This window comes from Talpa occidentalis, unplaced genomic scaffold, assembly GCF_014898055.3.
Source record: "Talpa occidentalis isolate TD23 unplaced genomic scaffold, MPIMG_talOcc4v2.1 talOcc4.14, whole genome shotgun sequence".
Classification (NCBI taxonomy): domain Eukaryota; kingdom Metazoa; phylum Chordata; class Mammalia; order Eulipotyphla; family Talpidae; genus Talpa; species Talpa occidentalis.
In genome coordinates this window covers 42,042,996-42,066,551 of record NW_023601433.1, presented here as the reverse complement: position 1 = coordinate 42,066,551, position 23,556 = coordinate 42,042,996, and the positions used below count along the sequence as shown (strand labels likewise).

Below are 23,556 nucleotides of genomic sequence, written 5' to 3'. Positions count from 1 at the left end.
CTAGGAGGTCAGTGAATAATAATTATTTTATTGTTCTTGAAAGCATGCTTTTCAAAGGCATTACACCAATCTGTAATGCACCAATGATGATGTATAGCAGCTATAAACTGACATTTTAAAGGTTACAAACTGTTGTTCCAAGGTCCATATTGACTCACAGATGCCAGATGTCCATACAAGGTTTGACTTGTTTTCATTATGTAAGAAGAACAACCTCTGAGCCAATGTGTGGCACTCATAGCTAATCCGATGGTAAAAGGTGCTTTCCAGACTCAAGCCCCTGAATGGGGGATGACAGGAAACATGCAGACCTGGAGCTTTTGGCAGCGTAATTGCCTGGGCTTTGGCAGTTAAACTGCTGAGCCTTCAGCAGTTAAATTACTGGCAAGGAGTGATGTCAATGGAGAAGCCCCTCCATGTGTGGCTTCAGCTTGGTCCTTGGTCCCTGCTCAGCAGATGCTATCTGGAGTAGGACAGATGGCTTCTGAGGAAGTGCCAGCCTGTAAATTTGTTCTCTTTTTTTCTTAGCTTTCCCTTTTCACTCCCTATGTAAATAAGTCCAGTTATTGTTGATTCTCCCTGAGTGTCTATTTTTGGGTGTTGGTCTGTTGGTCTTATGTGCACTCTCACAACCTGGGTCAACACCTTCCCCCTAGGATTACTCTGTAACAATTAGACTAGCTGTTTACTATGATAAAGTATTTTAAAATTTCTACTTCAAAGGACATAGAAAAGTAGAAAGAATAAGTGTTACATACACCTATATGCTTACCATTCAGTTAATTCTAACATTTGATATCACTTTATTTTTTTAAATAACAAAAACATTAAACATTACAGTTTGTGTATACTTCTATATCTTATTTCTTCTCACTTGTCAGAAATTATTATCTTGTGTTTATGTTTCTGATGTGTGTAGAATGTATGTTTTACTATTTGTTAATATAATGATGAACAATGTGTTGTGTTACTTGGCATGTTGATAAACTTTATATATATGGTATTATTCTTAGGTCTGCAGCTTGACTTCTTTTCCCTACTGTTTTTGAAATATGTTGATATTTTAGCTGTAGCTCATCTATTTTACATTCTTCATAGTCCAGTGTTTTGGTCACATTAAAATATATACATTTAACACTTAAAGAATCAACCAACCAGGCAATACCAGACTCACATTCTTCCTTACAACAAATGGCTTGAGCTATATAGTAATTGCTTCTATATAGCCAGGACATATGATCTTCAGTTGAATTAATCAAAGGGATCAAGTGTACTTTTGGGTTTTCAACAAGTACACGACTCCTGGGCTTGGGTCCCTTTTGGGTTTCCTCTGACTGCAGCTCTCCGCACAGAACCAGAAGTCTGCGAGAACAGAATGTGCCCAGAATGCTTTCAGACTATGCTTCAATTACTGGAATTGAGGAATTCCCTGCCCCAAAGGTCCTGAGTCCCTTCCTTCCCTGCTTTAGCTCTGTAGCATTTGAGTTTGTAACACACCTCTCATTCTAAGTTTTTGAAAATTTCCCAAGTTCTAAATGGTAGAAGGTTGCTTCAAATTGTGTTTCTTTTATTATAATCAAGTTTTATTTTTTCACATATTCATTTTTTTATCTCTAAACTTGTGTGCCTGGTTTTATTTATTTGTTACTAAAAAAAAATTTGTAACAATTTCTCTATTTGCAGAAAATAACACAAGAATCTTCTTTGTTTCTGCCAGACAACCTGTACCCCATACCAGTCTAGGGAAGTCTTATTCAAAGTCAAATCTTGAGGATCCTAGAAACACCCAGGGAATCTCGATCCAGGTTATAACTCCATGCAAAAGTCGATCAGTTCCCATCCGACTCACCCTCCTTCCTAGGGTGTAGTCATTTAGGAACCATCCTTTGGAAAAGGCCCTTTTTGGGATTTTCTAGCTTGCTCAATACCTAAGTCTTTTCTAGTCTTCCCTCAAAGGTCATCTAAAGGCAATGGATGACAAATGACCTCAAAGCTAAAGCTCCTTTCCTGTTTATTTACTTCTCTGATTTGGTAGTTCCCCTACTAGTTTGTCAGCTCTTTGGTATACATACTCACACACATATACACAGGCACACATACATACATATATACATACACACGAACATGTATATATGCATGTATATTTTCATGCCATACTCATGAATATTTATGTGGTAAATACGAAATAGGGCCTGATAATTTTATAGCCTATACTTTAAAATGACTGCAAGTGTTAGTGTTACTAGATGATTCCCTGGATAATTTCCATGGATAGAACAGAAATCTTATGCTGGCCTCCTTTTTAAAATTGCTTTTGAATGCCATAATACTATCTTGGATAAGTTACATATATATTCTCCTATGACTACCACCAATTTAGATAATAGAAATACAGGTGTTCACTTATATGAAGCTGATGCAGCCATAATATTTTGTTAGTAAAAAAATAACTACGGGAGAACAAAAACCTCATGTGAACATGAGGTGCCTCCTGTTGACTTCCCAGGCACACGGTCACATCAGCAACTACAGTGACACCAAAATGGTGAGATAGTCTCTGAGAAAAGGCAACTAGAACAATGCCTTAAAAAACCTAAGTAACCTCCCCTCAAATTAAACAATGATAAAACCACATAGCTAAGATGCATTTTTGGAAACAGTTTAAATAGTGACGGTTAATCTCATGACTTGATTACTTAATACTATTATTACTTAGGAGAAAAATAAAACCCTTATAAATAGACTGAAAATTTTGTTTTCAGCCAAATATATAACTGAGGAAAGGTAAACAATATGACTTAATAAGCCCACCATGACTTGAACACAAGAAGCAAATGTCTTGCTGTAGCCAAATTATCATAGCTATACTTTAGATCTGCTATATTCAAATCACTTCTCTGCATAATTACTCCTATACTGACAACTTTATCTTTTTTAAATTTAAACTACATACATGTTAGTATACAATTAAACATTTGAACTATAGAAGGGAAGCTAAGAACGCGACTCTTAAAATGTTGGGAAAAGCAAGAGGAAATAAAAAATAAAAGATGAAACTAGTTTTAAAATAGGTATCTGTAGCATGGTTCAAAATATCTAAGAATAAAATATCTAACAACTCTCTATGCAGACAACTGCCTTAGAAGGAGTGATTAAAATATATTTGTAGGAAAAAAGAAATAGAAAGATGAGCTCGGAAGACAAAAGCTGATGGCAGTTGTAAATACCAGAGACTATGAAATTTTAGGACTGCCTTTTGGGAATAAAAGGAGGAAAAAGCAGACATTCCAAAAGTTATGACACTTCTTCATTTAGACTCCTTAACATTCTTTTTATTGTGCTACATATGAGCCTTCTATCAACCCTCTTTTGTACCTCTCTCCCACATCATACTCTAAACTACACATAAAACTTATTTGCCTCCCCCAAATTATTATCCCTTTGATTCTATGCTTTGGTTTCCTTTGCCTGAAATAGTCTTTCCTTTTTTTTCTTCTTAGTAAAATGATCCTTAAGATCCAGTTCAATTGAAACTCCAGGCTCCCTGACATTTGTAGATCCCTGTTGTGTGTTTTTCTAACTGTGTGTGGATATTTCTGAGCGGACACACTTAATGTCCTGCAGCAATTTGCACGTGCCTCTCTTCTGCTGAGGAGCCCTTCATCATTTTCTGTGTCACCGGAAGAGCCTCCTCACAGGGATTCTTGCCTTGAGTCTCATCCCCGTTTATGGGACATTTCATGTGTTTCTCCTTGCAGGCTACATGGAGGCCTTCCTAAAATGCTGACTGCTTAAAACATTCCTTCTGCTTAAAATATTCTAATGGTTCTTTAGACTAAGAGACAGAAAGAATATTATGGTCACATATATACCCTAAGGATCATGGCAACGAACTTTAAAAAGGATTTAAAAGGGAAAAAACTTGACAGACATGTAAGAGGAACCCTGCGCTGGGAATACAGTTACATCTGTAAAACATATTTAATAATATAGTAGAGAAACTTATAATGGGAAAAAATGTAAAAGTACTATATTAGAATAATTACTGTTTTTTTAATATGATTTTTGGACATTATGTGATTTCTCCTCTTAGGTGTGGTCATTATAGTTCTCCCACTACCAAAGCACCCATACTCCATCACCATATTCCCTTGTGCTCCCCACCCCTGGCTGCCGTCACCTCACCTCACCCCTCATCCTCACCCTCCCCTCATGAATGTCTCACATCCATGATCAGTTTTCATAGTTTGTCTTTGACCTTTTGTTTTTTCTATATTCCACCTATAAGTGAAGTCATCTGATATTTGTCTTTTTCCTTCTGACTTAATTCACTTAGCATCAACCCTTCCAGCAAATGGCACAAGTCTATCTTTTTTGATCACCGAATAGTATTCCATTGTGTATTTACTACATCTTCTTGATCTACTCATAAGTTTTTGGGCATTTAGGTTGTTTCCACACCTTGGCTACTGGAAATAGTGCTACAATAAACACAGCAGTGCATGTTTCCTCCCAAATTGGTGTTTTTGTGTTCTTTGGGTAGATTCCTAGGAGTGGAACAGCTGGGTTGTATGGCACATCCATTTCTAGTGTTTTGAGGAACAACCTTCCATAGTGACTGGACTAGTTTACATTCCCAGCAGTAGTGTAAGAGGGTTCCTTTTTCTCTACATCCTTGCTAGCACTTGTTGTTCCTGTTTTTTTTTTTAATTTAAAATTTTTTTTAATGTGGACCATTCTCACAGGTATGAGATGGACTCTCATTGTGGTTTTGATTTTCATTTCCCTGATAACAAGTGATGATGAACATTTTTTCATATGCCTATTGGTCATCTGTTGGAAAAGTGTCTATGTAGCTCTTCAGATAATTACTGTATTATCACTTTAAACTTGCCACTTAGCCTCAATGGTACTATAGTTCCTCAAGAAAGGAGAGAGTAAATTAAAGGAAGTATTGCATGTGTCTTATTTTCTTCACTAGATTAAATTCTCAAATTCTGAAGTGTGTTTTAGCAACTAGTAGAAATCAAGATGTCCTACTTAGTTTCATTATTATTTAATTTACCCAGAGAGAATAGGAATGTTGAACATAAAAGGCTGTAAGTGTCCACATTTTGTAGAATCTTGTGGTATACTCCTAAGCATTTAGGTCAACACTGAGAATGCAGGCAAATAAGCATCAAAATGTGTTGAAATATAAAACAGGTCACAAAGTAAAATACTATCTGTTTCTGAAAGTGAAAAATAAGACTTTTATAATTATTTCCAAAATTCTTCATGATCCTAACAGACCCAGCACTAAAGAGTTGGATATGTAACCTTCCACATTTTAAGAGCTTAAGCGGAGGAAAGATTAAGGTACAAAAGATTAAAGTGCAGAAATTTTAAGTTATTCTTACATAAAATGAACTGCACTTCATAAAAATTCTCTTCCCTTCCCTGTCATGAAAATCCCAAACTACCCATAAAATGAGCCTAGGACCTACCGTGCTGCTCGTAAATCTGTTCGTGTAGGCTGTGATGACACCACACTTGCTCCCGGTGAACAGCTGACAACTGTCAGGTACCCAGGCACAGCTAGTCACCTTTGAAAAAGGACAAATCAGAGATTATCATCTTTGAAAAGCATGAGAAATACTTCTATTTTTCTGACAACTATTTAAAAAATATATGATCACAAAATTTAAGTTAAACACTTAAAATGATTAGAATGGTGCCTGATGTGATATTTTTATAACTTTTAGTCAGATGTCTAAAAACCATTGGTTTCCTAATTAAAATGTATTACAGTGCATTGTCTATGATTTTACATTTTTCAGTGTATACACACACATACACACACACTGTCATTTGTTTCTCAGAAATTTAAACAAAATGATCCAGAATTATACTACATTCAAGGTTAAGTGTGTATGCATCTATGTTTTACACATTTACCTGATTTTTGCTTTCTTTTTTCTGTTTTCGGTGGGAAAACAGGGTCCATAAAAATAGAGGCATTGCTACTAGCAGTTCTAAAGATTGTTAAATAGGAGATGGAAAGATAACTCTGAGATTATTCCTTTGGGACCATAAACCCTTCATTCTTAACCATGGAGGAACTATTCAAGGTCAGCACAACTCTGCTCATCCTGACAGGGTCTTCCTCTAGTCACCAGTTGACCCCACACTGTCATATCCACAGAGTTGCTGTGCTCTCTTTGTAGCTCTTCTCCAGTTTCACCTCTTTCACAGTGCCCTCACACTTCACCCTTAAAGAAAACAGGTCATCAGCCAAGGGCTCATTCTCTTCCCTCCCTCGTGCATCAAAAAGTCTCAGTGTCTTCTGATGGAGCCGAGGAAACCCCTTTTGTTTTCAAGGCCAGCAGCAACCCTACCTCTCAAAGTTCCTCAGAATCCTGTCCTTTCTCTTAGAATTTCAAACAGTTTTTTCCTGGCTTCTTCTTCTGAGCCTACAAATACGCTCAAGTATCGATGACCTTAGAAAATATCTTCCTTTCATCCTGGCTCTTCTTAACTCTGTACATCATTACAGTCTGTTGGATCTAGTTTTGGTTTTTTCAGTTTCTTTTTTGAATAGTTCTATTGCTAAGGATTGACATTTAATAATTTTTATATTTCCTTAGAGGTCCAAAGAACAAAGAAAAAATATTTATTTTTTATATACAGAAAAAACCTCTTTCTTGTAACCACTGAATAGGTCTACAGAACTCTTTTATAAACCTGTTATATTATGGGATTTTGAAAAACTTACTTTTTTCTGTTCTATCTTGATACATTTTGCTATTTTATGATTCTATGACTTATTTCATCATTACTCACTGATTATTACCAACCATGCTAAAGCAAAACAAAAAAAGAAAATGAAGAATGATGGGTGTCCTGGAAGAATAATGTATCAATAAGATGTAAAATAAATTGTCTTTTGGTTTTCTTATTATATTGTTCAAAGAATGATGTGATCTTTCAAGAAAATATAAAAGAAAACTGGAGACACGATTCCTGGAGTCTGCTTTTAACTTTAATTGAATATATGTGAAAATTCAATTTTTTTCATTTTCTCCCAATAATAGAAAAGAGAAGAAAATTGATAGGAGTATGTTTCACAATTATAAGGTTGATCCAAAAATGAAGGCAAAGAAATGGCTGTCCCCTAATCTCTAATAATAAGGAAATTGATTATATAAATGAAATCTCAAAGTGTGAGTCTTCAATATGATAATACCCTAGATGAATTTTCTCAAACTAAAGAACTAATGAGTAAATAATAGGTTTTTAAGGATGAAAAGGAAATACGATATTCCCATACAGTTAGTCATTTGACTAGAAATACAGTATTTAGCAAAAAGAATATGAACCATGCCATTCTGCTAAAAGGACTTGAGAGTATTCTTTCATTTTTTTTATGTTTGTGTACAAAGCTTTACATGATAAAAATAATTTGCAATGCTTAACTAATTAAAAATTCTAGTAAGTTTATTTTTTACTTTTTATTTTTACCTTTGTTTTTGTTAGTCTACTGCTAAGTCAGATAACAAAAGGCAATGACTTTTTTTCAGATATACAGAAGATTAAGCAAATAAGTCATTGTTCTCCTTTCTTTCACTGCCAATATTTCCCAAAAGCAGCTTATTCCATTTTGAAAGAGCTCAGGGAAAGACAGGAAAAGAAAGATTTTGTAATACAATTTATTTTTTTAAAGATTTATTTATTTATGCATACAAGAGCTGGGGTACAGGCTAGAAGTGTGGGGGGTGAGAGGATTCACCAGTGACAGAGTGGGGAACAGAACATGCAGACTGACTGAAATACACTGCTGAGGGGAACAGCAGGCAAGACAGGAGAGGTCTGCTGCACCATGCTGGTAGATGGGGATCCAACTGGGGATCCCTGGCTGGGGATCCAACTCATGCTGCAGAGGCTGTGGGTAGCTTCACAGGTTGTTAAGACATTAACCCCTTGCACCAGGGAGGCCCCTTGTAATACAAGTTAGTACCTGGAGAGGGTACTGGCAGATTCTCTCTCTCTCTCTCTCTGTGTGTGTGTGTGTGTGTGTGTGTGTGTGTGTGTAGTGTTTAATAGTTTACAAAGTGCTTTTCCATTTAGGAAAAATGAGGCATAGAAGATAGCACTACAGTTATAGAAAATGACAATGTGACAAAAGTGACTTAGAAGAGGGGCCTCCCCGGTGGTGCAGCGGTTGAGCGCCGGGTTGCGAAGCTGCCGCAGCCTCTGGAGCACCGGTTTGATCCCCGGCTGCTCCCCGGCCACCGGAGGAGGGTCCCACATGGCTCGCAGACCTCTCCTGCCGCCCGCTGCTCCCCTTAGCAGTGTGCTTCGGTCCTTCTGCCTGCTCTGCTCCCCGCTCTGGTGAATTCTCTCACCCTCCCGCGCTTCTGACTGTACCCAGTGCTTGTATAAATAAATAAATAAAAATAAATCTTTAAAAAAAAAGTGACTTAGAAGAAAGTAATGCTGATTTCATTCTAATACTCTGCCATTACCTAATGCTAAACAGATTATAATAGTGTATCAACAGGAGAGAGCGGATGACTTCTTACCCTCAAGAAGAGGATAGAAGACAATTTTGGGGACACAGAAGAATAGTGGTGGTTAGGCAGATGGTTAGCACTGTTAAGAAGGCAAAACATTCAGTGCCATTAGCTTCTTGATTGGATATTAAAGTCAGGAATATTAAAGACTAGCAGTAGTCCCACTCCATTTAAATCACTGTATTTAATTATTATAAAGTATTTAATAGAAAATTTTACCTGATACTGTTGTGAACTTTGTATAAAGTTTATTGGAGGTTCACTTTGTTTACTCTTCAACCTTAAAATGTTATCAGCATATCCCCAGCTCAGGATGGCTGACCACTGAATGTCAGTACTGTTCATGCTTCTCACACCTCAAGGAGAAGGAGAAAGTATTAGATTGTCACTGCTCAATTGTTATTTGACAGCCCCCCAAAATATCAGGTTAAAGGCTTGAGTTTAATAAAACAGTATCATTCTAGCGCAAAATGACCATTATAGCTATAACATGAACCAATTTATGTTAGTTTTATTCCTTTAATGCTAAGAGAATTTGAAGGCTAGAACTATATTCTTTTTTCATTTGTGGGGCTTCGGTTGCTACTTGACTTAGAACTAAAACTTCTGGTAAGAAATTTTGTATAGAACATAACAGCAGTCAAGCTTACTCTGTTCGTGTTCTGAGACACCTTTTTAAAAATAAATATGAACTAGATATTGTTTTAATAACTTTCTAGACACTTCCTGCTGAAGAATCAGTATGGGCAACTACTAACATCAGAAAGAGAACATCGCTACAGTAGAAGCAATACCTACCCTGGAAGGATAATTTAATCCTGTCTACCGCAAGGGTTCTATATGGTAGAACTCATTTAGTGAGGTTGTGTTCTCTCTCAGAACACAGTATTATGTCCTTTTATATAAAGATTTGGAGATTTTGATGTTCTTTTTCACTACTATTCATTACCTATGCCAAATATGACTAGTACACATAAATGCCATAAGTGGTACTGCTCTTGAAACTTGGAACACCATTAAGTTCCTTGAGGAGAGAGAATGTATTGTATTTATTCCAGCATTTAGCATAATATCCAGCATCTAGCATAATAAAACAAGTAAATATTGTTGAATGAATCAATAGTGCAGTGAAAATGTAATACACTGGCTTCTTTTCATTTTCTTGAGTATAATAATAAATGTTGACAACGGTTTTACAATAAAGGAATTAGGATATACTGAAAACAATCTATTCTAAATATAAACTGCTAGGGACAGGTACCACATTTCATGAGTCTCAGAACCTCTCAATTTTTACCAAAATGCCTGGCAATGTGGTAGGTGCTCAATAAATCAAGAGCTTAATGATCCAAATATATGAAATAACTGTTCCAAGTTTCTCATTATGGTAAGACAAAATGAATCAAAGTTTTTTTTTTTTTTTCTTTTAAAGAGAAATACTTTTCGTTTACCTACTAGAGCAGTGGATCTTAGGTAGGACTTCGTAAGAAAATTGCTTTTTCAGCATTTATAGACTTGGACTCATGCCCCAGAGATTCTGATACAGGTGTCCAAATGGTATCTAAGCAAGTATATTTTGTAAAAATAAACAACGAAAAATTCCAAACACCTCAGGCAATTCTGAGGCAGTCAATTCTGAAATAACTGGCCTCTACTGGGCTTATTAAGATCATTAACTATCTCGGTGTACTTGTCACATTATGTTATGCATATATTACTAAGCAAAACCACACAGTTATTTGATATAACAGTGCTCAGCACCTTGCAGCTGTTACACGTGACCTAACTTTCATCTGCAAGTCTCACTCTCACTCATTCAAGGTCTCCATGGAATGCTCATGTGGACTGTTAGGAGCTTAATATGGCAGTGAAGCTTACACAGTATGTAGCTCCAGGGTGCTTATAATCCAGTGGACAGTTAGTAACTACTTATAATGAGTCAGGCACTGTCCTAATCATTACCTACATTATTTCATTTAATCCTTACAAGTAAATTACTCAGTGAGGCAAATCCTTTTGTTATTCCCATTTTATAGATCAAAAACCATGATTTGGAATGTTTAAGTACTTTTCTGAATGTCATGAAGTGCTTAAGTAGCAGGCTTAGGAAGCAAATTCAGGCACTGTGCCTCCTGAAGCCACAGCCATTTCTGTTGTATTACACCACCTGCCTGGACACACCTTGATTTTGACATATCCCAAATACATTCTATGGAGAAATAATATGTAATTTGAATGAACACAGATATTAAGGGTGTTCTAAGGACTTGTGACTAATGGCATGAATAAGATAGGTAGACAATTAGAGTTAATCTTTTTCAGTCCATCATACTATCATAAGACCTGTCATGACAATACGTATCAGTATCAGTCTATCTTCCTCTTCTTAAGAGAGATAGAACTTCATTCCACTCTAACTTTTTAGAGGTAAATTATTTAAACATTTGAGTGCACTTTAAGTATTATTATTTAAGCAAATTACTTGTGACACATCTCACAACTAAATGCAAGATACAAGTGAGAATGAATCACATAATTAAGATTAAATAGATTTACTTTATCCTCTTTTCTAAGCTTAGATGAAATGGTATTTTTAAAAAAATATTTATTTATTCATGTATACAAGAACCAGGGTACAGGCCAGATATGCGGGAAGGTGAGAGGATTCATCAGAGACAGAGCGGGGAACAGAGCAGGCAGACTGACTGAAATACACTGCTGAGGGGAGCAGTGGGTGAGACAGGAGAGGTCTGCCGAGCCATGTGGGTATCTCCCTGGCTGGCCGGGATCTAACTCACGCTGCAGAGGCTGTAGGCAGCTTCACAGCGCAGCACTCAACAGCCTGCACCACCAGGGAGGCCCCTGAAATGGTATTATTTTTAATGATAAAGATAATCATTCATTTCATGATAGAATTAAGAGTGAGTCTAAAGAATTGTGGCCCAGCCGGCATACAACTTCTCCAAGTGATTGATATTTGAAACAAATACTGGCCTTCTTGTACTGTGGTGCTACATACTGTGGAAGGCTTTATGGACCCCAAGGAGCACAGAGCATAGAAAGTGTCACGCTAAACACTGACAGAATGGACCGCTGAGAGGCATACATCTAGTCCATGTGCTGGCTGTCAGGTAAAGCTACACATTCCTAATAGAACAGATGAGTGCTCTCAGTCATTTACTTCAGTGTCCAGAGCCCAAGTCTCATAAGCAGAGAAGAGTTCTTTTCAATTTATCATGGTCAGTTTAGAAGTGATGAGGGATTACTTGAATGGAAAATATCCTCAGTTTTCCAGTGTCTAGGTGACATTTAAAAATACAGAGGAACCTCTATAGCACTTTTCATGTACTCACGTGCTGCTTCTGGTGAGTCAGTACATAGGCAGTGAGAAACAAAATGTCTTTTCATCTTTTAAAAATTACTTTTAAGGCTGACATGACCCGTTTGTTTCAATCCCATGACTATCATTTGAGGTATTAGATTTATTGGTCAAATAAGTCTGTCTACTCTGGGATTCAAGAACCTCAAAGTGAATATTCCTATCAAAACAATAAAGTTTTCACATTTTGAGCATAAACATTTATTTTTGTCTCCTTCAAAATACTCTCATTTCAAATGGCACTGCATTTAATTCCCATATTTTGCATATAGCATGTTGTCATTCCTACTTTGCACCAAATAACCACAAATTTGAGCAGTTTTTTTGCCATGGACTCAGAAAATTTAGAAATAAAACAAAATAGCACACATGAGCTGGAAGAATCCAAAACTCATGAAAGATATGCCTGGAATAATTTTCGCTATGTTTTATTTTACCTTTTTCTTTGCTGTATGTCATCAGAAGACAGAAATTTCGGGACAAGCCACAGATTGCTCTGGTGGGCAGAGCCTGGAGAGAACCAAATCTTTCTCCGTGGGGCTGGCTGAAGCAGACCACAGGTACTGGAGCACTTGGGGAACCTACAAACTCTCCCCACTTTAGGCCTTTTATCCATGATAAAGGACTCTAAAATCAAGGAAAGAAAAAAGTATAGTTTTTTTTATAAAGGTAGTAAACACAGATTTACTTCTAATATAAATCTAAACCAAGCAAGAGAAAGCATTAGGCAAAATTTTATATGGTTTTACTTCCCCCATGCTTAGCATATAGAGACATGTGTTTCTTATTCAATTTTATCTTAGTATTCTGGCCTAGTTTACAGGAAAATGTCTACAGGAAAATAATTCAAACTCCCTTGAAATATGACTAGAGAAAAAAACATTTACTAAGTATATTTCTTTCAGTCTAGCTGAAATATCTAAAGTTCAGCCCTATAGGAGGAGGATTATCATTGGGGTGTGTGTGAGTGTGTGTATACATACATACACAACATGTACATATGCACACATACATACACAGTAATTGAAAATCAAGACCACAAGTAGCACAGAAAACCTTAGAGATATATGAGCCCCTTGAAGACAGGGAACACCTGTGTTTTCACTTTCTTGATTTCCTTCTCTAAACCTTTATAAAAACTTTACAATCATAGTCTCCCATCTTACATTGCTTTTATAATGATGAATTCAATTGAAGGTTAGAATCCATTTTATTTTTAGGTTTGCTTGATTTATTTTTCTATTTCAAAGTAAAAATTATTCCTACTATCTATTTGAAGAGGCAGTATTTTTGAACATTACAATCTTGGGAGGGCAGAAATATGTAATGTCCCCTCCAAGACATAAGCCAAGACATTCAGCTTTTGGTCAGTACTTACGGAGGAAGATGACAACCAGGACCATGCTACTCATGTTTACACTGACGTACCTACTGCTCAAACTGTTTTCCAGTCCTCTCTTCTCATCTGCAAATTTCTGTTATGTCACTGAATTGTGAGGCTTGCTCAGGTAAAAACCCACAGAGAGGCTGCTATTTGACCTGAGCTCCCTGAAACAATCTTTTCATATACAGAAGACACCTGTTAACTAAGCATCAGTCATTGGCTGGTGCATACTTTGAGGCTGGGACCATCCTGTTCATTTTGGTCTGGAACAGGGCCTGATAAATCTCACGAGTTGAATAAGTTTTTGCTGAATTCTACTGAAATCCAAACAACATACCGGGTAGGTAATTTCTTTGACCTGCTCTCGGGTTTCCCTGAAAGCAAACTGCACTAACAATCCCACGGCAGTAGGAAACTCTCCTTCAATGTTGAGCTTGGATCCAGGTCTGCTGGCATGCGCTGACTGGAACAACTGACGAGGGGTTTGACCATAGGTTTTTATCATGGTTTCTAGTGCACGTCTCTGAACTGGATCTTCAACTGCAGAGACATCCATTCCAAAATATGTCTGATGAGTAAAAGAGAACAAGAGGTATATGAAAAGTAAGACTTGGCAATAACACCAAAAGGGAAAATAACAACTTAATTTATTCTCTCAGCAAAAGTTTACTCTTCTTTATATAAAAAGGAAATAATTTTTATTTTATTTATTTATTTTTTTAAATAGAGGCATGTTTTTATTTATTTATTTGTTTGTTTGTTTGTTTGTTTTGTTTATACATGCACTGGGCACAGTCAGAAGCGCGGGAGGGTGAGAGAATTCACCAGAGCCAGAGCGGGGAGCAGAGCAGGCAGAAGGACCGAAGTACACTGCTGAGGGGAGCAGCGGGCGGCAGGAGAGGTCTGCACGCCATGTGGGACCCTCCTCTGGTGGCCGGGGAGCAGCCGGGGATAGAACCGGCGCCGCAGAGGCCGCGGGCAGCTTCGCAACCCAGCGCTCAACCGCTGCGCCACCGGGGAGGCCCCGGAAATAATTTTTAAATGCTTTGGATCGAGTTAATAATCATGAAAGGTCTTACAGAGATCAGAATAAAAGAAATCAATGTTTCTGAGTGGGTGAATGCAAGGATGTATCTTGACTGATTTGCTGTTAATTAGGTAAGTTTAAACAACTGGTGTCTTTTTTTTTTTAATAAATTTTATTTTTATATTCCCCATACAATTGCAATCCCCTTATTTTGACCCCAATCCCTCCGCTCCCCACCCCTCACCCTCCATAAAGTGTCTCTGTAAACAACTGTTTTTTTTTTTTTTTTAAAGATTTATTTATTTATTTATTTATACAAGCACTGGGTACAGTCAGAAGCGCGGGAGGGTGAGAGAATTCACCAGAGCCAGAGGGGGGAGCAGAGCAGGCAGAAGGATGGAAGTGCACTGCTGAGGGGAGCAGCGGGCGGCAGGAGAGGTCTGCGCGCCATGTGGGACCCTCCTCCAGTGGCCGGGGAGCAGCCGGGGATCGAACCGGAGCTGCAGAGGCTGTGGGCAGCTTCGCAACCCAGCGCTCAACCGCTACGCCACCGGGGAGGCCCCAACAACTGGTTTTTAATTTAAGACCAGAAAATATCATAGAAGACTTCATATATAATACTAAATTATTAAAAAGTCACTTGTACAAAGTGATATCTAGAAAAAGCAAAAATAAAGTTAAGATAGACCCATGTTGGTAAGTAGTTCAAGAAAGTATTATTTAGGCTCTAATGCAAATTCTAAGTGAATATGAAAGTGTAGCAGTGAAAATTGCAAGCTCTTTAATGTAAAGGGTGTAATTACACTTTTCTTTTTAGTGTTGTCATCCCTCAAGTCAGTTGGAGAGCAATATGCATTTACTTTGTTATTTCTAAAACTAGCCATCCAGTAGCTGGGTGCAGAACTGTTATGTTTTGTGCACACTCACGTCTACAATTTGGGTTTTGGTATTTAATCAGTCATACAAATTTCATATACATATCTAGATATAACATTTCTGTAAGTGCCAAAATAAAAAAATATTCTTCAGAAGTTAAATCTTTAAATTATTTCCCTCACCAACAACTCCACAATGGATCAAATACTTATTATAAATTGTAGCTAGGAAGGTCATTCTTTTTTAAAATTATTATTATTTTTTATACCGGATGGTCTCACTCATAGCAGGAATCTAGAAAACTTAAATAAGGGACCAGGAAAATGAATAACTATAAGAAAGTGAAAATCAAAATCAACAAAAAACTATGAACCAGAGACACTTTTAGGGGGGCAGGGGCGGGAGGGGAGGGATTGGGGTCAGAATGGGGGCGCTGCAATTGTATGGGGAATATAACAATAAAATTTATTATCTAATAAAAAAAAAAAAGAAAAAAAATAAAATTATTATTATTTTTTAAAGATTTATTTATTTATTTATACAAGCACTGAGTACTGTCAGAAGCGCGGGAGGGTGGTAGAATTCACCAGAGCCAGAGGGGAGAGCAGAGCAGGCAGACTGACGAAATACACTGCTGAGGGGAGCAGCGGGCAGCAGGAGAGGTCTGCGTGCCATGTGGACCCTCGCCCGGTGGCCAGGGATCGAACTGGCGCTGCAGAGGCTGCGGGCAGCTTCACAACCCAGCGCTCAACTGCTGCGCCACCGGGGAGACCCTCTTTTTAAAAATTAATTAATTAATTAACTTACACTGCTGTTAATTTTGTACAGTATTTGATTTCTCCCCTCAGGTGTAGTCCCCAGGTTTCTCCCATCATCATAGCACCTGAGATCCATCTCCCCCCTTCCTTATGCTCTTCCATCCCTCTATTGGCCCCTCACTCTCCCCCTCCCCTACTGTATGCCTCAGATCTATGGTCAGCTTGCAAGTTTTGTCTTTTTCCTGACCCTTTGTTCTGTTTATCTATATTCCACATGTAAGTGAAACCATTCAGTACATTATCTTTATCCTTCTGACTTATTTTGCTTAGCTAATCCTCAAGGGTCATTCTTAATGGCCACATGACTTAATATACTCAAAAATTCAAATGACGATTGAATAATTCTCTGACCAGGGCTCTTTTTCATTTATTTAAAATCAGTGTTTCTTCACATTATATGTTATCAGTTTCTAAGTGAACTCCATATATTAAAGAACGATAAATGGAGAGGAAGAAATGTGTTAACATTTATTTGTACTTAGTTGTCTGGCAGACATTATCCTATATGAATTTATTTCCTTATTTATGAGGTTGCTATTATTGTTCACATTTTACAAATTTGTACATTTAGGTACAGAGTTTCCTAAACTTATTTGTCTGGGGTCTCAGAGCAAGTAGCAGACTCACAGAGTGAGGATTTGAACTCAATTCTGAACTCAGAGACTGTGTAGTTAATCACTACACTTTGTTTTGCTCCATGAATTGAATTTTATTAAATTCCTAGAACAATGATATAAACTCTTTTTCAAAGTTTTAAAATCCCAAAGAATTTGTGAAAAATTTTCCAGTAAGTTGCGAATTATATGGTATATTTCAGTCTGCAGATACTTTTAATGTGAATTTTATATAAGAATAATTGAAAGGAACAAAAGGATGCCGCAACATCTGAAAACTGATGAATATAATTCACCACATCAATGAAAGGAAAGATGAAATCATATGATTGTATCAATAACTGCAAAGAAAGTGACAAAGATTCAATATACAACTCCTAGTTATCTACTTGAAGAATGTAAAAACACGAATTCAAAGAGATATATGCACTCCTATATTATTTGCAGCACTATTTACAATAGGATAGTTATGGAAATAACCTAAGTGACCAAGCGCAGGAGAGTGGACTAAAAAGATATGGGGGGATATTACTCAGTTATAAAGAAAAAAGATGAACTCTTGCCATTTGCAATAACATGGATGAAATTGGAGGGAATTATCCTAAGTGACATAAATCAGAAGGAGAAATACCAAATACCAGGTGATTTCACTCATATGTGGAATAAAGAGAAAAAAAATAAAGGCTCAGACAAAACCAAATCAAAAACAGAAATCTTACTGTAAAGTTGAGCACACCAACGGGGGGTAGGGGGAAGAGGATGGAGAGCAGAGTAGAGGAGCCCAGTGGATTGTGATGGAGGCCTATAAGTGCCTTATTGGTGGTGGGTGAGGTAATAACATACATCTGAAGAGGCGTGAACCTGTACCTCTGAATCATATACAGCATTGTAAACCAATGTTACCTCCAAAAACAAAAGTTGAAAAGATGGGACAAGATTACAGGCATAGAGTATAATGAGGATAAAGTCAAAATTTTCAATTGCTTATAAAGTTACACTTTAGATCAAATGTGAATGAAGTTCAAAAATTATACCAGAAGCATTGCCTTTATTTTATATTACTCTTATGTATATAAAAATTATTATTCACCAATCAAACAGTATTATTTCCCCTTCTCAGAACACATTACTATAGCATTATCTTCTATTAGAGCCATCAGTAAACTTATCTTTCTTTTCTCTTCTAAGCCTCTAAGGAATTTAATTTTCTATTACCATAGAGCTAAGGTGATGTTTAAAATGGACTAAAGAGAGTTTTATTTTAAAACTATGATTCAGGAATGGAGCCCTGGCATAAATAAGCCCTGATAAGGTGTGTAATTTAAGATTCTATTGCGCATTTTAGCTGCATTTGTAGAGTGGAAGTTCCAGAGCAATCTAATGCTACCTCCCAACCTTCAAATTAGGAAAAGAAAGATACAGTGGGTTAATGATTAATCTGATGAACTTGCAATCTTTGAGTAGCTACTAGGGAACACCAGGAAACAGTTTTCTCCTCAGAATTTGCCCTGTTAGAGGAATTTCCTTTTAGAGGTCTCATTTGAATTTTACTACAACATCTACTTGGGTCTCCAGGGCGGAGGTCCAAGTACCCCTACCGTCCTATACTCTCCATACTTGAATCTGGTCATCTTTGTATTCGGAGTCTAGCAAAATAAATGTTTCCTAAATAGATAAGATTTTTCTTTTGCAAAAAAAGGTAGCCTATTAACAATATCTAAAAATATATGTGCAAGTGTAATACTTCTAATTCTAGGAATTTATCTCAAGGGAATAAAAATTTATATAAAGAAGTCACCCATGGAATATTAATAGCAAACAAATACTAACTAAATATCCAATACTAGGGGACTGATGAAATAAATTATTGTATCATTGTGCTTTGAAATAGTAAACGGTATTGGTATTGTTATAAAGTGAGTGGAATGATGTATATATATAGAAAAAATTCTAGAAGGTGGTTTTGATATTTGTCTCTGGAAGGTGATATTAAAGCTAATTTTTTAATTTCTTCCTTTTGGTATTCTATATTTTATTACATTTTTCTAACAAGGTTACAAATGCTGTTTCTGCAATAAGGAAAAATCATAGCATTTTAAAGTTGAACATACATACAGGATAGCAGGCAGCAACATGGCAGGCCTGTTCTTCTTAGAAAGGCCTGTTTGCTAGGTAGGACCCATAGCTAAGGTGTTTGTGAACATGGATTCCAGCGGTTCTCACCACTCCGTAACTGAGAAGAGAGGTTCACGCTGCCTAACCTGTTTGTACTAACAATGCAGTTTATGCTGAATACTTACTTTCCTTCTAGAGTTTCAGTGCATGTGAGACAGAGGGTGCCTGCATGACCAGGCCACAATAAAAGCCCTGGGCATTGAGTCTTTATTGAGTTTTTCTGGTAGCAACATCGTACATGTCACAATTTGTTGCTGGCAGAAGTAAATGTGTTGTGACTCACTGGGAGAATACTCTGGAAGTGTGTGCCTGGTTTCTTCCATTTTGCCCCCTGCCTGTGAGTACAACTCTATGCTGAGTCCTTAAATCCTCCTCCAACCTGTGGGTGGTATTGGGGAATCCCTGACAGATAGTATATTAGTTATTTTTAAAGAGGTGATATAAAACACATGAAAAAATTTGAGTAACAGTTCAATGCCATAGTCATTTCTTTTTGGTAACTTGGGTATTTATTTTAAAGAAAGCCAAAAAGTTAATTTGTAAACATTCAGGATCTAGCTTATGTAGAGTCTCTAAAAAGAACACTTACAGCAGGATGAAAAACATTGATGGCTTGAACCGAAGCCTTCCCTTTTTGCTTATAACCGAACACTAAGTCAATCCACTGACAGATGTTCTGGGACACGTAGTCAGACTCTAGAGCTTGTCGATGGATGAGGATAAAAAGACGGGGGTCATTACGTGCCCATGGTGGGAGGTTGACATGATTAACCCGTTCACCATTCTGACGCACACCAAAATCAAAGCCTAAAAGAGAAGATTGATATTCATGTTTATCTCCCACAAAGCAAGCCTCCTTTAGCCCAGTGAGCAAGTCTGAAAGAATTCAAAGAAACAGATATAGCCAGAAAAAAGAATAGCCAAGAGGAGAGGAAAACCATTGTCATACATCTTCCTAGTAATAGTGTTACTATGGATTAAAACTATCCTAATTAAACTGGAGATTTTCAACTTTTTCCTTCTATCACTTTATATCATGTGGAAGTAAAAGTAGAACATCGTTGCCTATTAATTCTAATATTCTACTAATCAAATGTTCAAATGTAATATGTGCTTAAATACTTATTCAATTGCAAACTTGACTAAAATCAAACTAAGTCTTTCCAGCATAAGCATTTCTGAATTATTGTTCACACCATAATAAATTTGAGATTATTATATATTTAGTAAGTTTTCTAGAATTCTATACAAAACAAACATATTCCTAGAATGAATTGTCATTGTCTAGGAATAGTAAGTCTGTCATTGTCTTTATAGTGAGTCTGCAGGTTTGTTCTGATTTCATTTCTACTAAGATTCCTGCTGGCAACAAAATTATCCCAACACATTGAATAAGAGAGTTATTCTGTGTTGTAAATAAGCTGTTATCTAATAGTTGCAGTCTGCTAATGTAAATAAAAATCTCAGAGCTGTTTATTTAAAAAAATTGTTCTAAAGGAAATGTTACCTTTAAATATATATATATATTTTTTGGGTGCTACCTATTATGGACAAAAAAATCTAAATACTGTAACAGAAAAAAAATTAAAAAGGACCTCCTAAAATTTGATTAATAAGATCCATACAAAATTAAGTTGCTGTCTGCCCAATTATTGATCTTGTCAAAGCAGTTAGAATGATCTTCCCTAATTTTGGAAGTATTTTGAAATGATATGAAGTGAGATACAAGCCAAGGGCTTATATAAATTAACACAAGATAAGGGTAGAGGTCATCTCGAAAAGCTCAGCAGTCTCCCTACAGACTGCTGCACGACAGACAGGCTGAGTGCTGAACTCCATTATGTGGGCAGCTTCAGGAGAAGCAGCAGGGATTTACTGATTGAACAAAAAAGAATGAGGCATCTAATGGCAGAGCTGGGGAGGGGTTGAGCAGCAGAGGGGCCTCTATAAACTCAACTCATTCCCAACTTTCAGGTGCTCTGGGGACACTTCACAGAGTAGACATGCTTCAACCGGAGTGGATGACTTGAGGCACAGTGCCTATTAGAATCTGATAGAAAATGATATGATGTACATTATGCAATTAAGCAATGAAGGAAAATGATTGCAAGATACCTTTTATAGAATTAATTGATCTTCTATTGAAAAACAGATAAGGCTGACCAAGAGTGATTGTTGGTCACTAGTAACAGAAAATTTAATTTCTATTCTCTAGTATTTTTTTTTTTTTGTTGTAATTAGAGAATTCTGGTTAGAGTGCTTTTATTTTGAGCCATTTCTCATAAAATCATTGAGACTTTGGTTAAATTACATAGTGCTTACAACAAATTCATATCTTTTTAAAATATGAGCATACAATAACTCATTATCAGAAAAATGAATAAAGTTGCTTCTGTAACAAAATTAAAATACATGTTTTCAAATACTTTCTATAGGTACAAGTTATAGTTTCTCAAATTATATTTAGTCCTATAAAATAGTTAAAAATTCTCAAATTTACTTGGATATAAACTCATACACTTAATAAATAAAGATATTTCTCTTATTTTGGAGACAAATTTTACAGAAATTATTTTTGGAAAATCATGAAGTAACTAAAACCCCTCATAAATATAACTTAGAGTTATTTAACTGTTATACCTTCACGGTTAACTAAAAACTCTGGAAGATAGAAAAATTCTGGTATAAGTTCTTTCACATCAGTCATGGATTCAAAAGATGAGAGGCGCCAAGTTGTATTTGTAGAATGAAAAGTTCTGTCTGGAATGTCAAAACTTTGATCTATAAAGAAATACAAATAATACAATTAAGACATAAAGACTTGATTCCATTTGAAATCGGTCAGAATTAATTTACTTTTGCTACTTAAAAAATTTGAAATGTTTTATTTGTCCATGGTTTAAAAAAGGTCATTTATGATGTTCTTGAAATAAATATTTCTACATATACTTTGAGACCATATTATATTATTATATTATTTTTAATTCATATTATCTTGTCATAATAACTGTATTAGTTATTATTATTATTTTTGCTTATTGATATCTGTCCCAGTAGAATAAAAGCACCTTAATAAAAGGAATGTGGAGGGCTTCCCAGGTGGCATAGGGTTTAGTCTCAGTGCTATCACCACGACAGCCTGAGTTCAATCCCCTGTCAGGGAGCTAACCCACATATGGCAAAGCAGACCTCACCTGTCTTGCCTGCTACACTTCTGTCATACACCCCAGTTCTTCTATGCATAAACAAGTACAAGTAAATCATTTTTTAAAAAATGGGGGAATGAAGGATAAAACCTTGCATATAAGAGACTCAACCTGATGTCAAAATAACAAGGGTAATTAGCCTGGGGAAAAATAAAGTTGACAGGGAGAATGGAGACAGGGCAATAACCTTCAAATATCTGAATAGCTGACTTGTGGAATATTTGTATTATGCACTTACAGAGGGGCAAATAAAAGTGAGAACACAAAATTTATTCCTCCAGGTTGTGTAAGAGGAAAAACATGTAAGAAGTTCAAGAAGGGTTGAGTAAAGGAATGGGTAATGATTTCACAAAGGAGTCTGCCTTTGAGGCACAACTACAGAGTAAAACCACCGTTCTCATTAGAAACTGATAGGTGAGTGTGTCCTTATTTACACTTGAAAAATAAAGGTATTCAGAAAATTCACTTCTATGTTATCTTCAGGCCTGTAGGCTACCATGTAAAACGCTGAGGAGGTAGAAGACTAGTAGGAAGTTTCTGTTGTGAAGGTGACAGTGCTATGCTACTACTGACTAGTTTTTTATAACAAATTCCAGTAACATATTCCCTTGTAAGGCCCAAGGATAATTAATTACATGATTTGAAAAAATTAATAATTTGAGCATGTTAAAAAAGTAAATATGTACTTTAAAAAGGTAAAAAAAGGATAAACTTTACAGTATGTAAAGGATAAAATTTACAGTATGTAAATTATATCTTAATTTTAAAAAGTAAATAGCATATTTATACACTTAGACATGTTTAATTTGAGGCTAAAATCTGAGATATTAGCAAGATGAATTAGCTTATGGCAGGCTTTTTGAAAGAATAAGTAGACTTTTTTCATTTTGTGGTTTGATTAGTCTCAGAAAGTCAGTTAAGGTTTTTTTCTGATGACCCAACATGACTTTTTAGTTAGTTCTAACACAGTCCTTACCTTGATAGGCTAAAAACATTTTTGTGAAAGGAGGCATCCTGACCAGGAAGTGCAGCACGGTGCCGCTGTTGGAATAGTGCGAGCCGTAGTGGTAGGGCTGCACGGGAGGCATGGGGTCATCTTCCCTGGCCCCTTTGCGGTACTCTTCCTCCAAGTACTGCAGGAAACAGGAGAATACATGAGAGTGTGCCCCAGCCAAAGTAAGAAAAGTCTCATTAGCTTTCTTTTCCGTCCTTCTCTACTATCCTTGGAAACCACGTTTCATGGCTTGTCCTCCCACTGGTGTTTGAACTTTAGCTACCTGACTCTGGGGTTTTCTGTCTCAGAGTCCTGCTGAGGCCTGACCGCACATAGTCTGCCCCATTGTTCTCTGATTCCACATAGAAAACCAACCTGTGCTGCGCCTTACCTCTTGGCTCCCAAAAGGTTGGTAAAGTCTGTGTGAATCAAGCACTGATAAATGAGAATTGCTATTATTGCTACAGACATCTGCATTTTAAAAGAGAGTTTCAGAGTCAGACAAAGGCAAACTTTAAAACTAACCGTTGT

General features: G+C 36.5%; 1 protein-coding gene across 1 annotated transcript in view; it reads right to left on the bottom strand.

Moving 5' to 3' along the window:
* The window catches only part of LYST (lysosomal trafficking regulator), a 172,398-nt gene that overhangs the window by 12,149 nt on the left and 136,693 nt on the right, over nucleotides 1-23,556 (bottom strand). The window contains exons 42-48 of the mRNA XM_037510386.2: nucleotides 23,008-23,164; nucleotides 21,466-21,606; nucleotides 19,415-19,632; nucleotides 13,653-13,883; nucleotides 12,369-12,558; nucleotides 8,772-8,908; nucleotides 5,487-5,585 (exon numbers count right to left, since the gene is read on the bottom strand). Of these exons, the coding sequence (XP_037366283.1) occupies nucleotides 5,487-5,585; nucleotides 8,772-8,908; nucleotides 12,369-12,558; nucleotides 13,653-13,883; nucleotides 19,415-19,632; nucleotides 21,466-21,606; nucleotides 23,008-23,164 (1,173 nt within the window). The remainder of the gene's footprint in view (nucleotides 1-5,486; nucleotides 5,586-8,771; nucleotides 8,909-12,368; nucleotides 12,559-13,652; nucleotides 13,884-19,414; nucleotides 19,633-21,465; nucleotides 21,607-23,007; nucleotides 23,165-23,556) is intronic.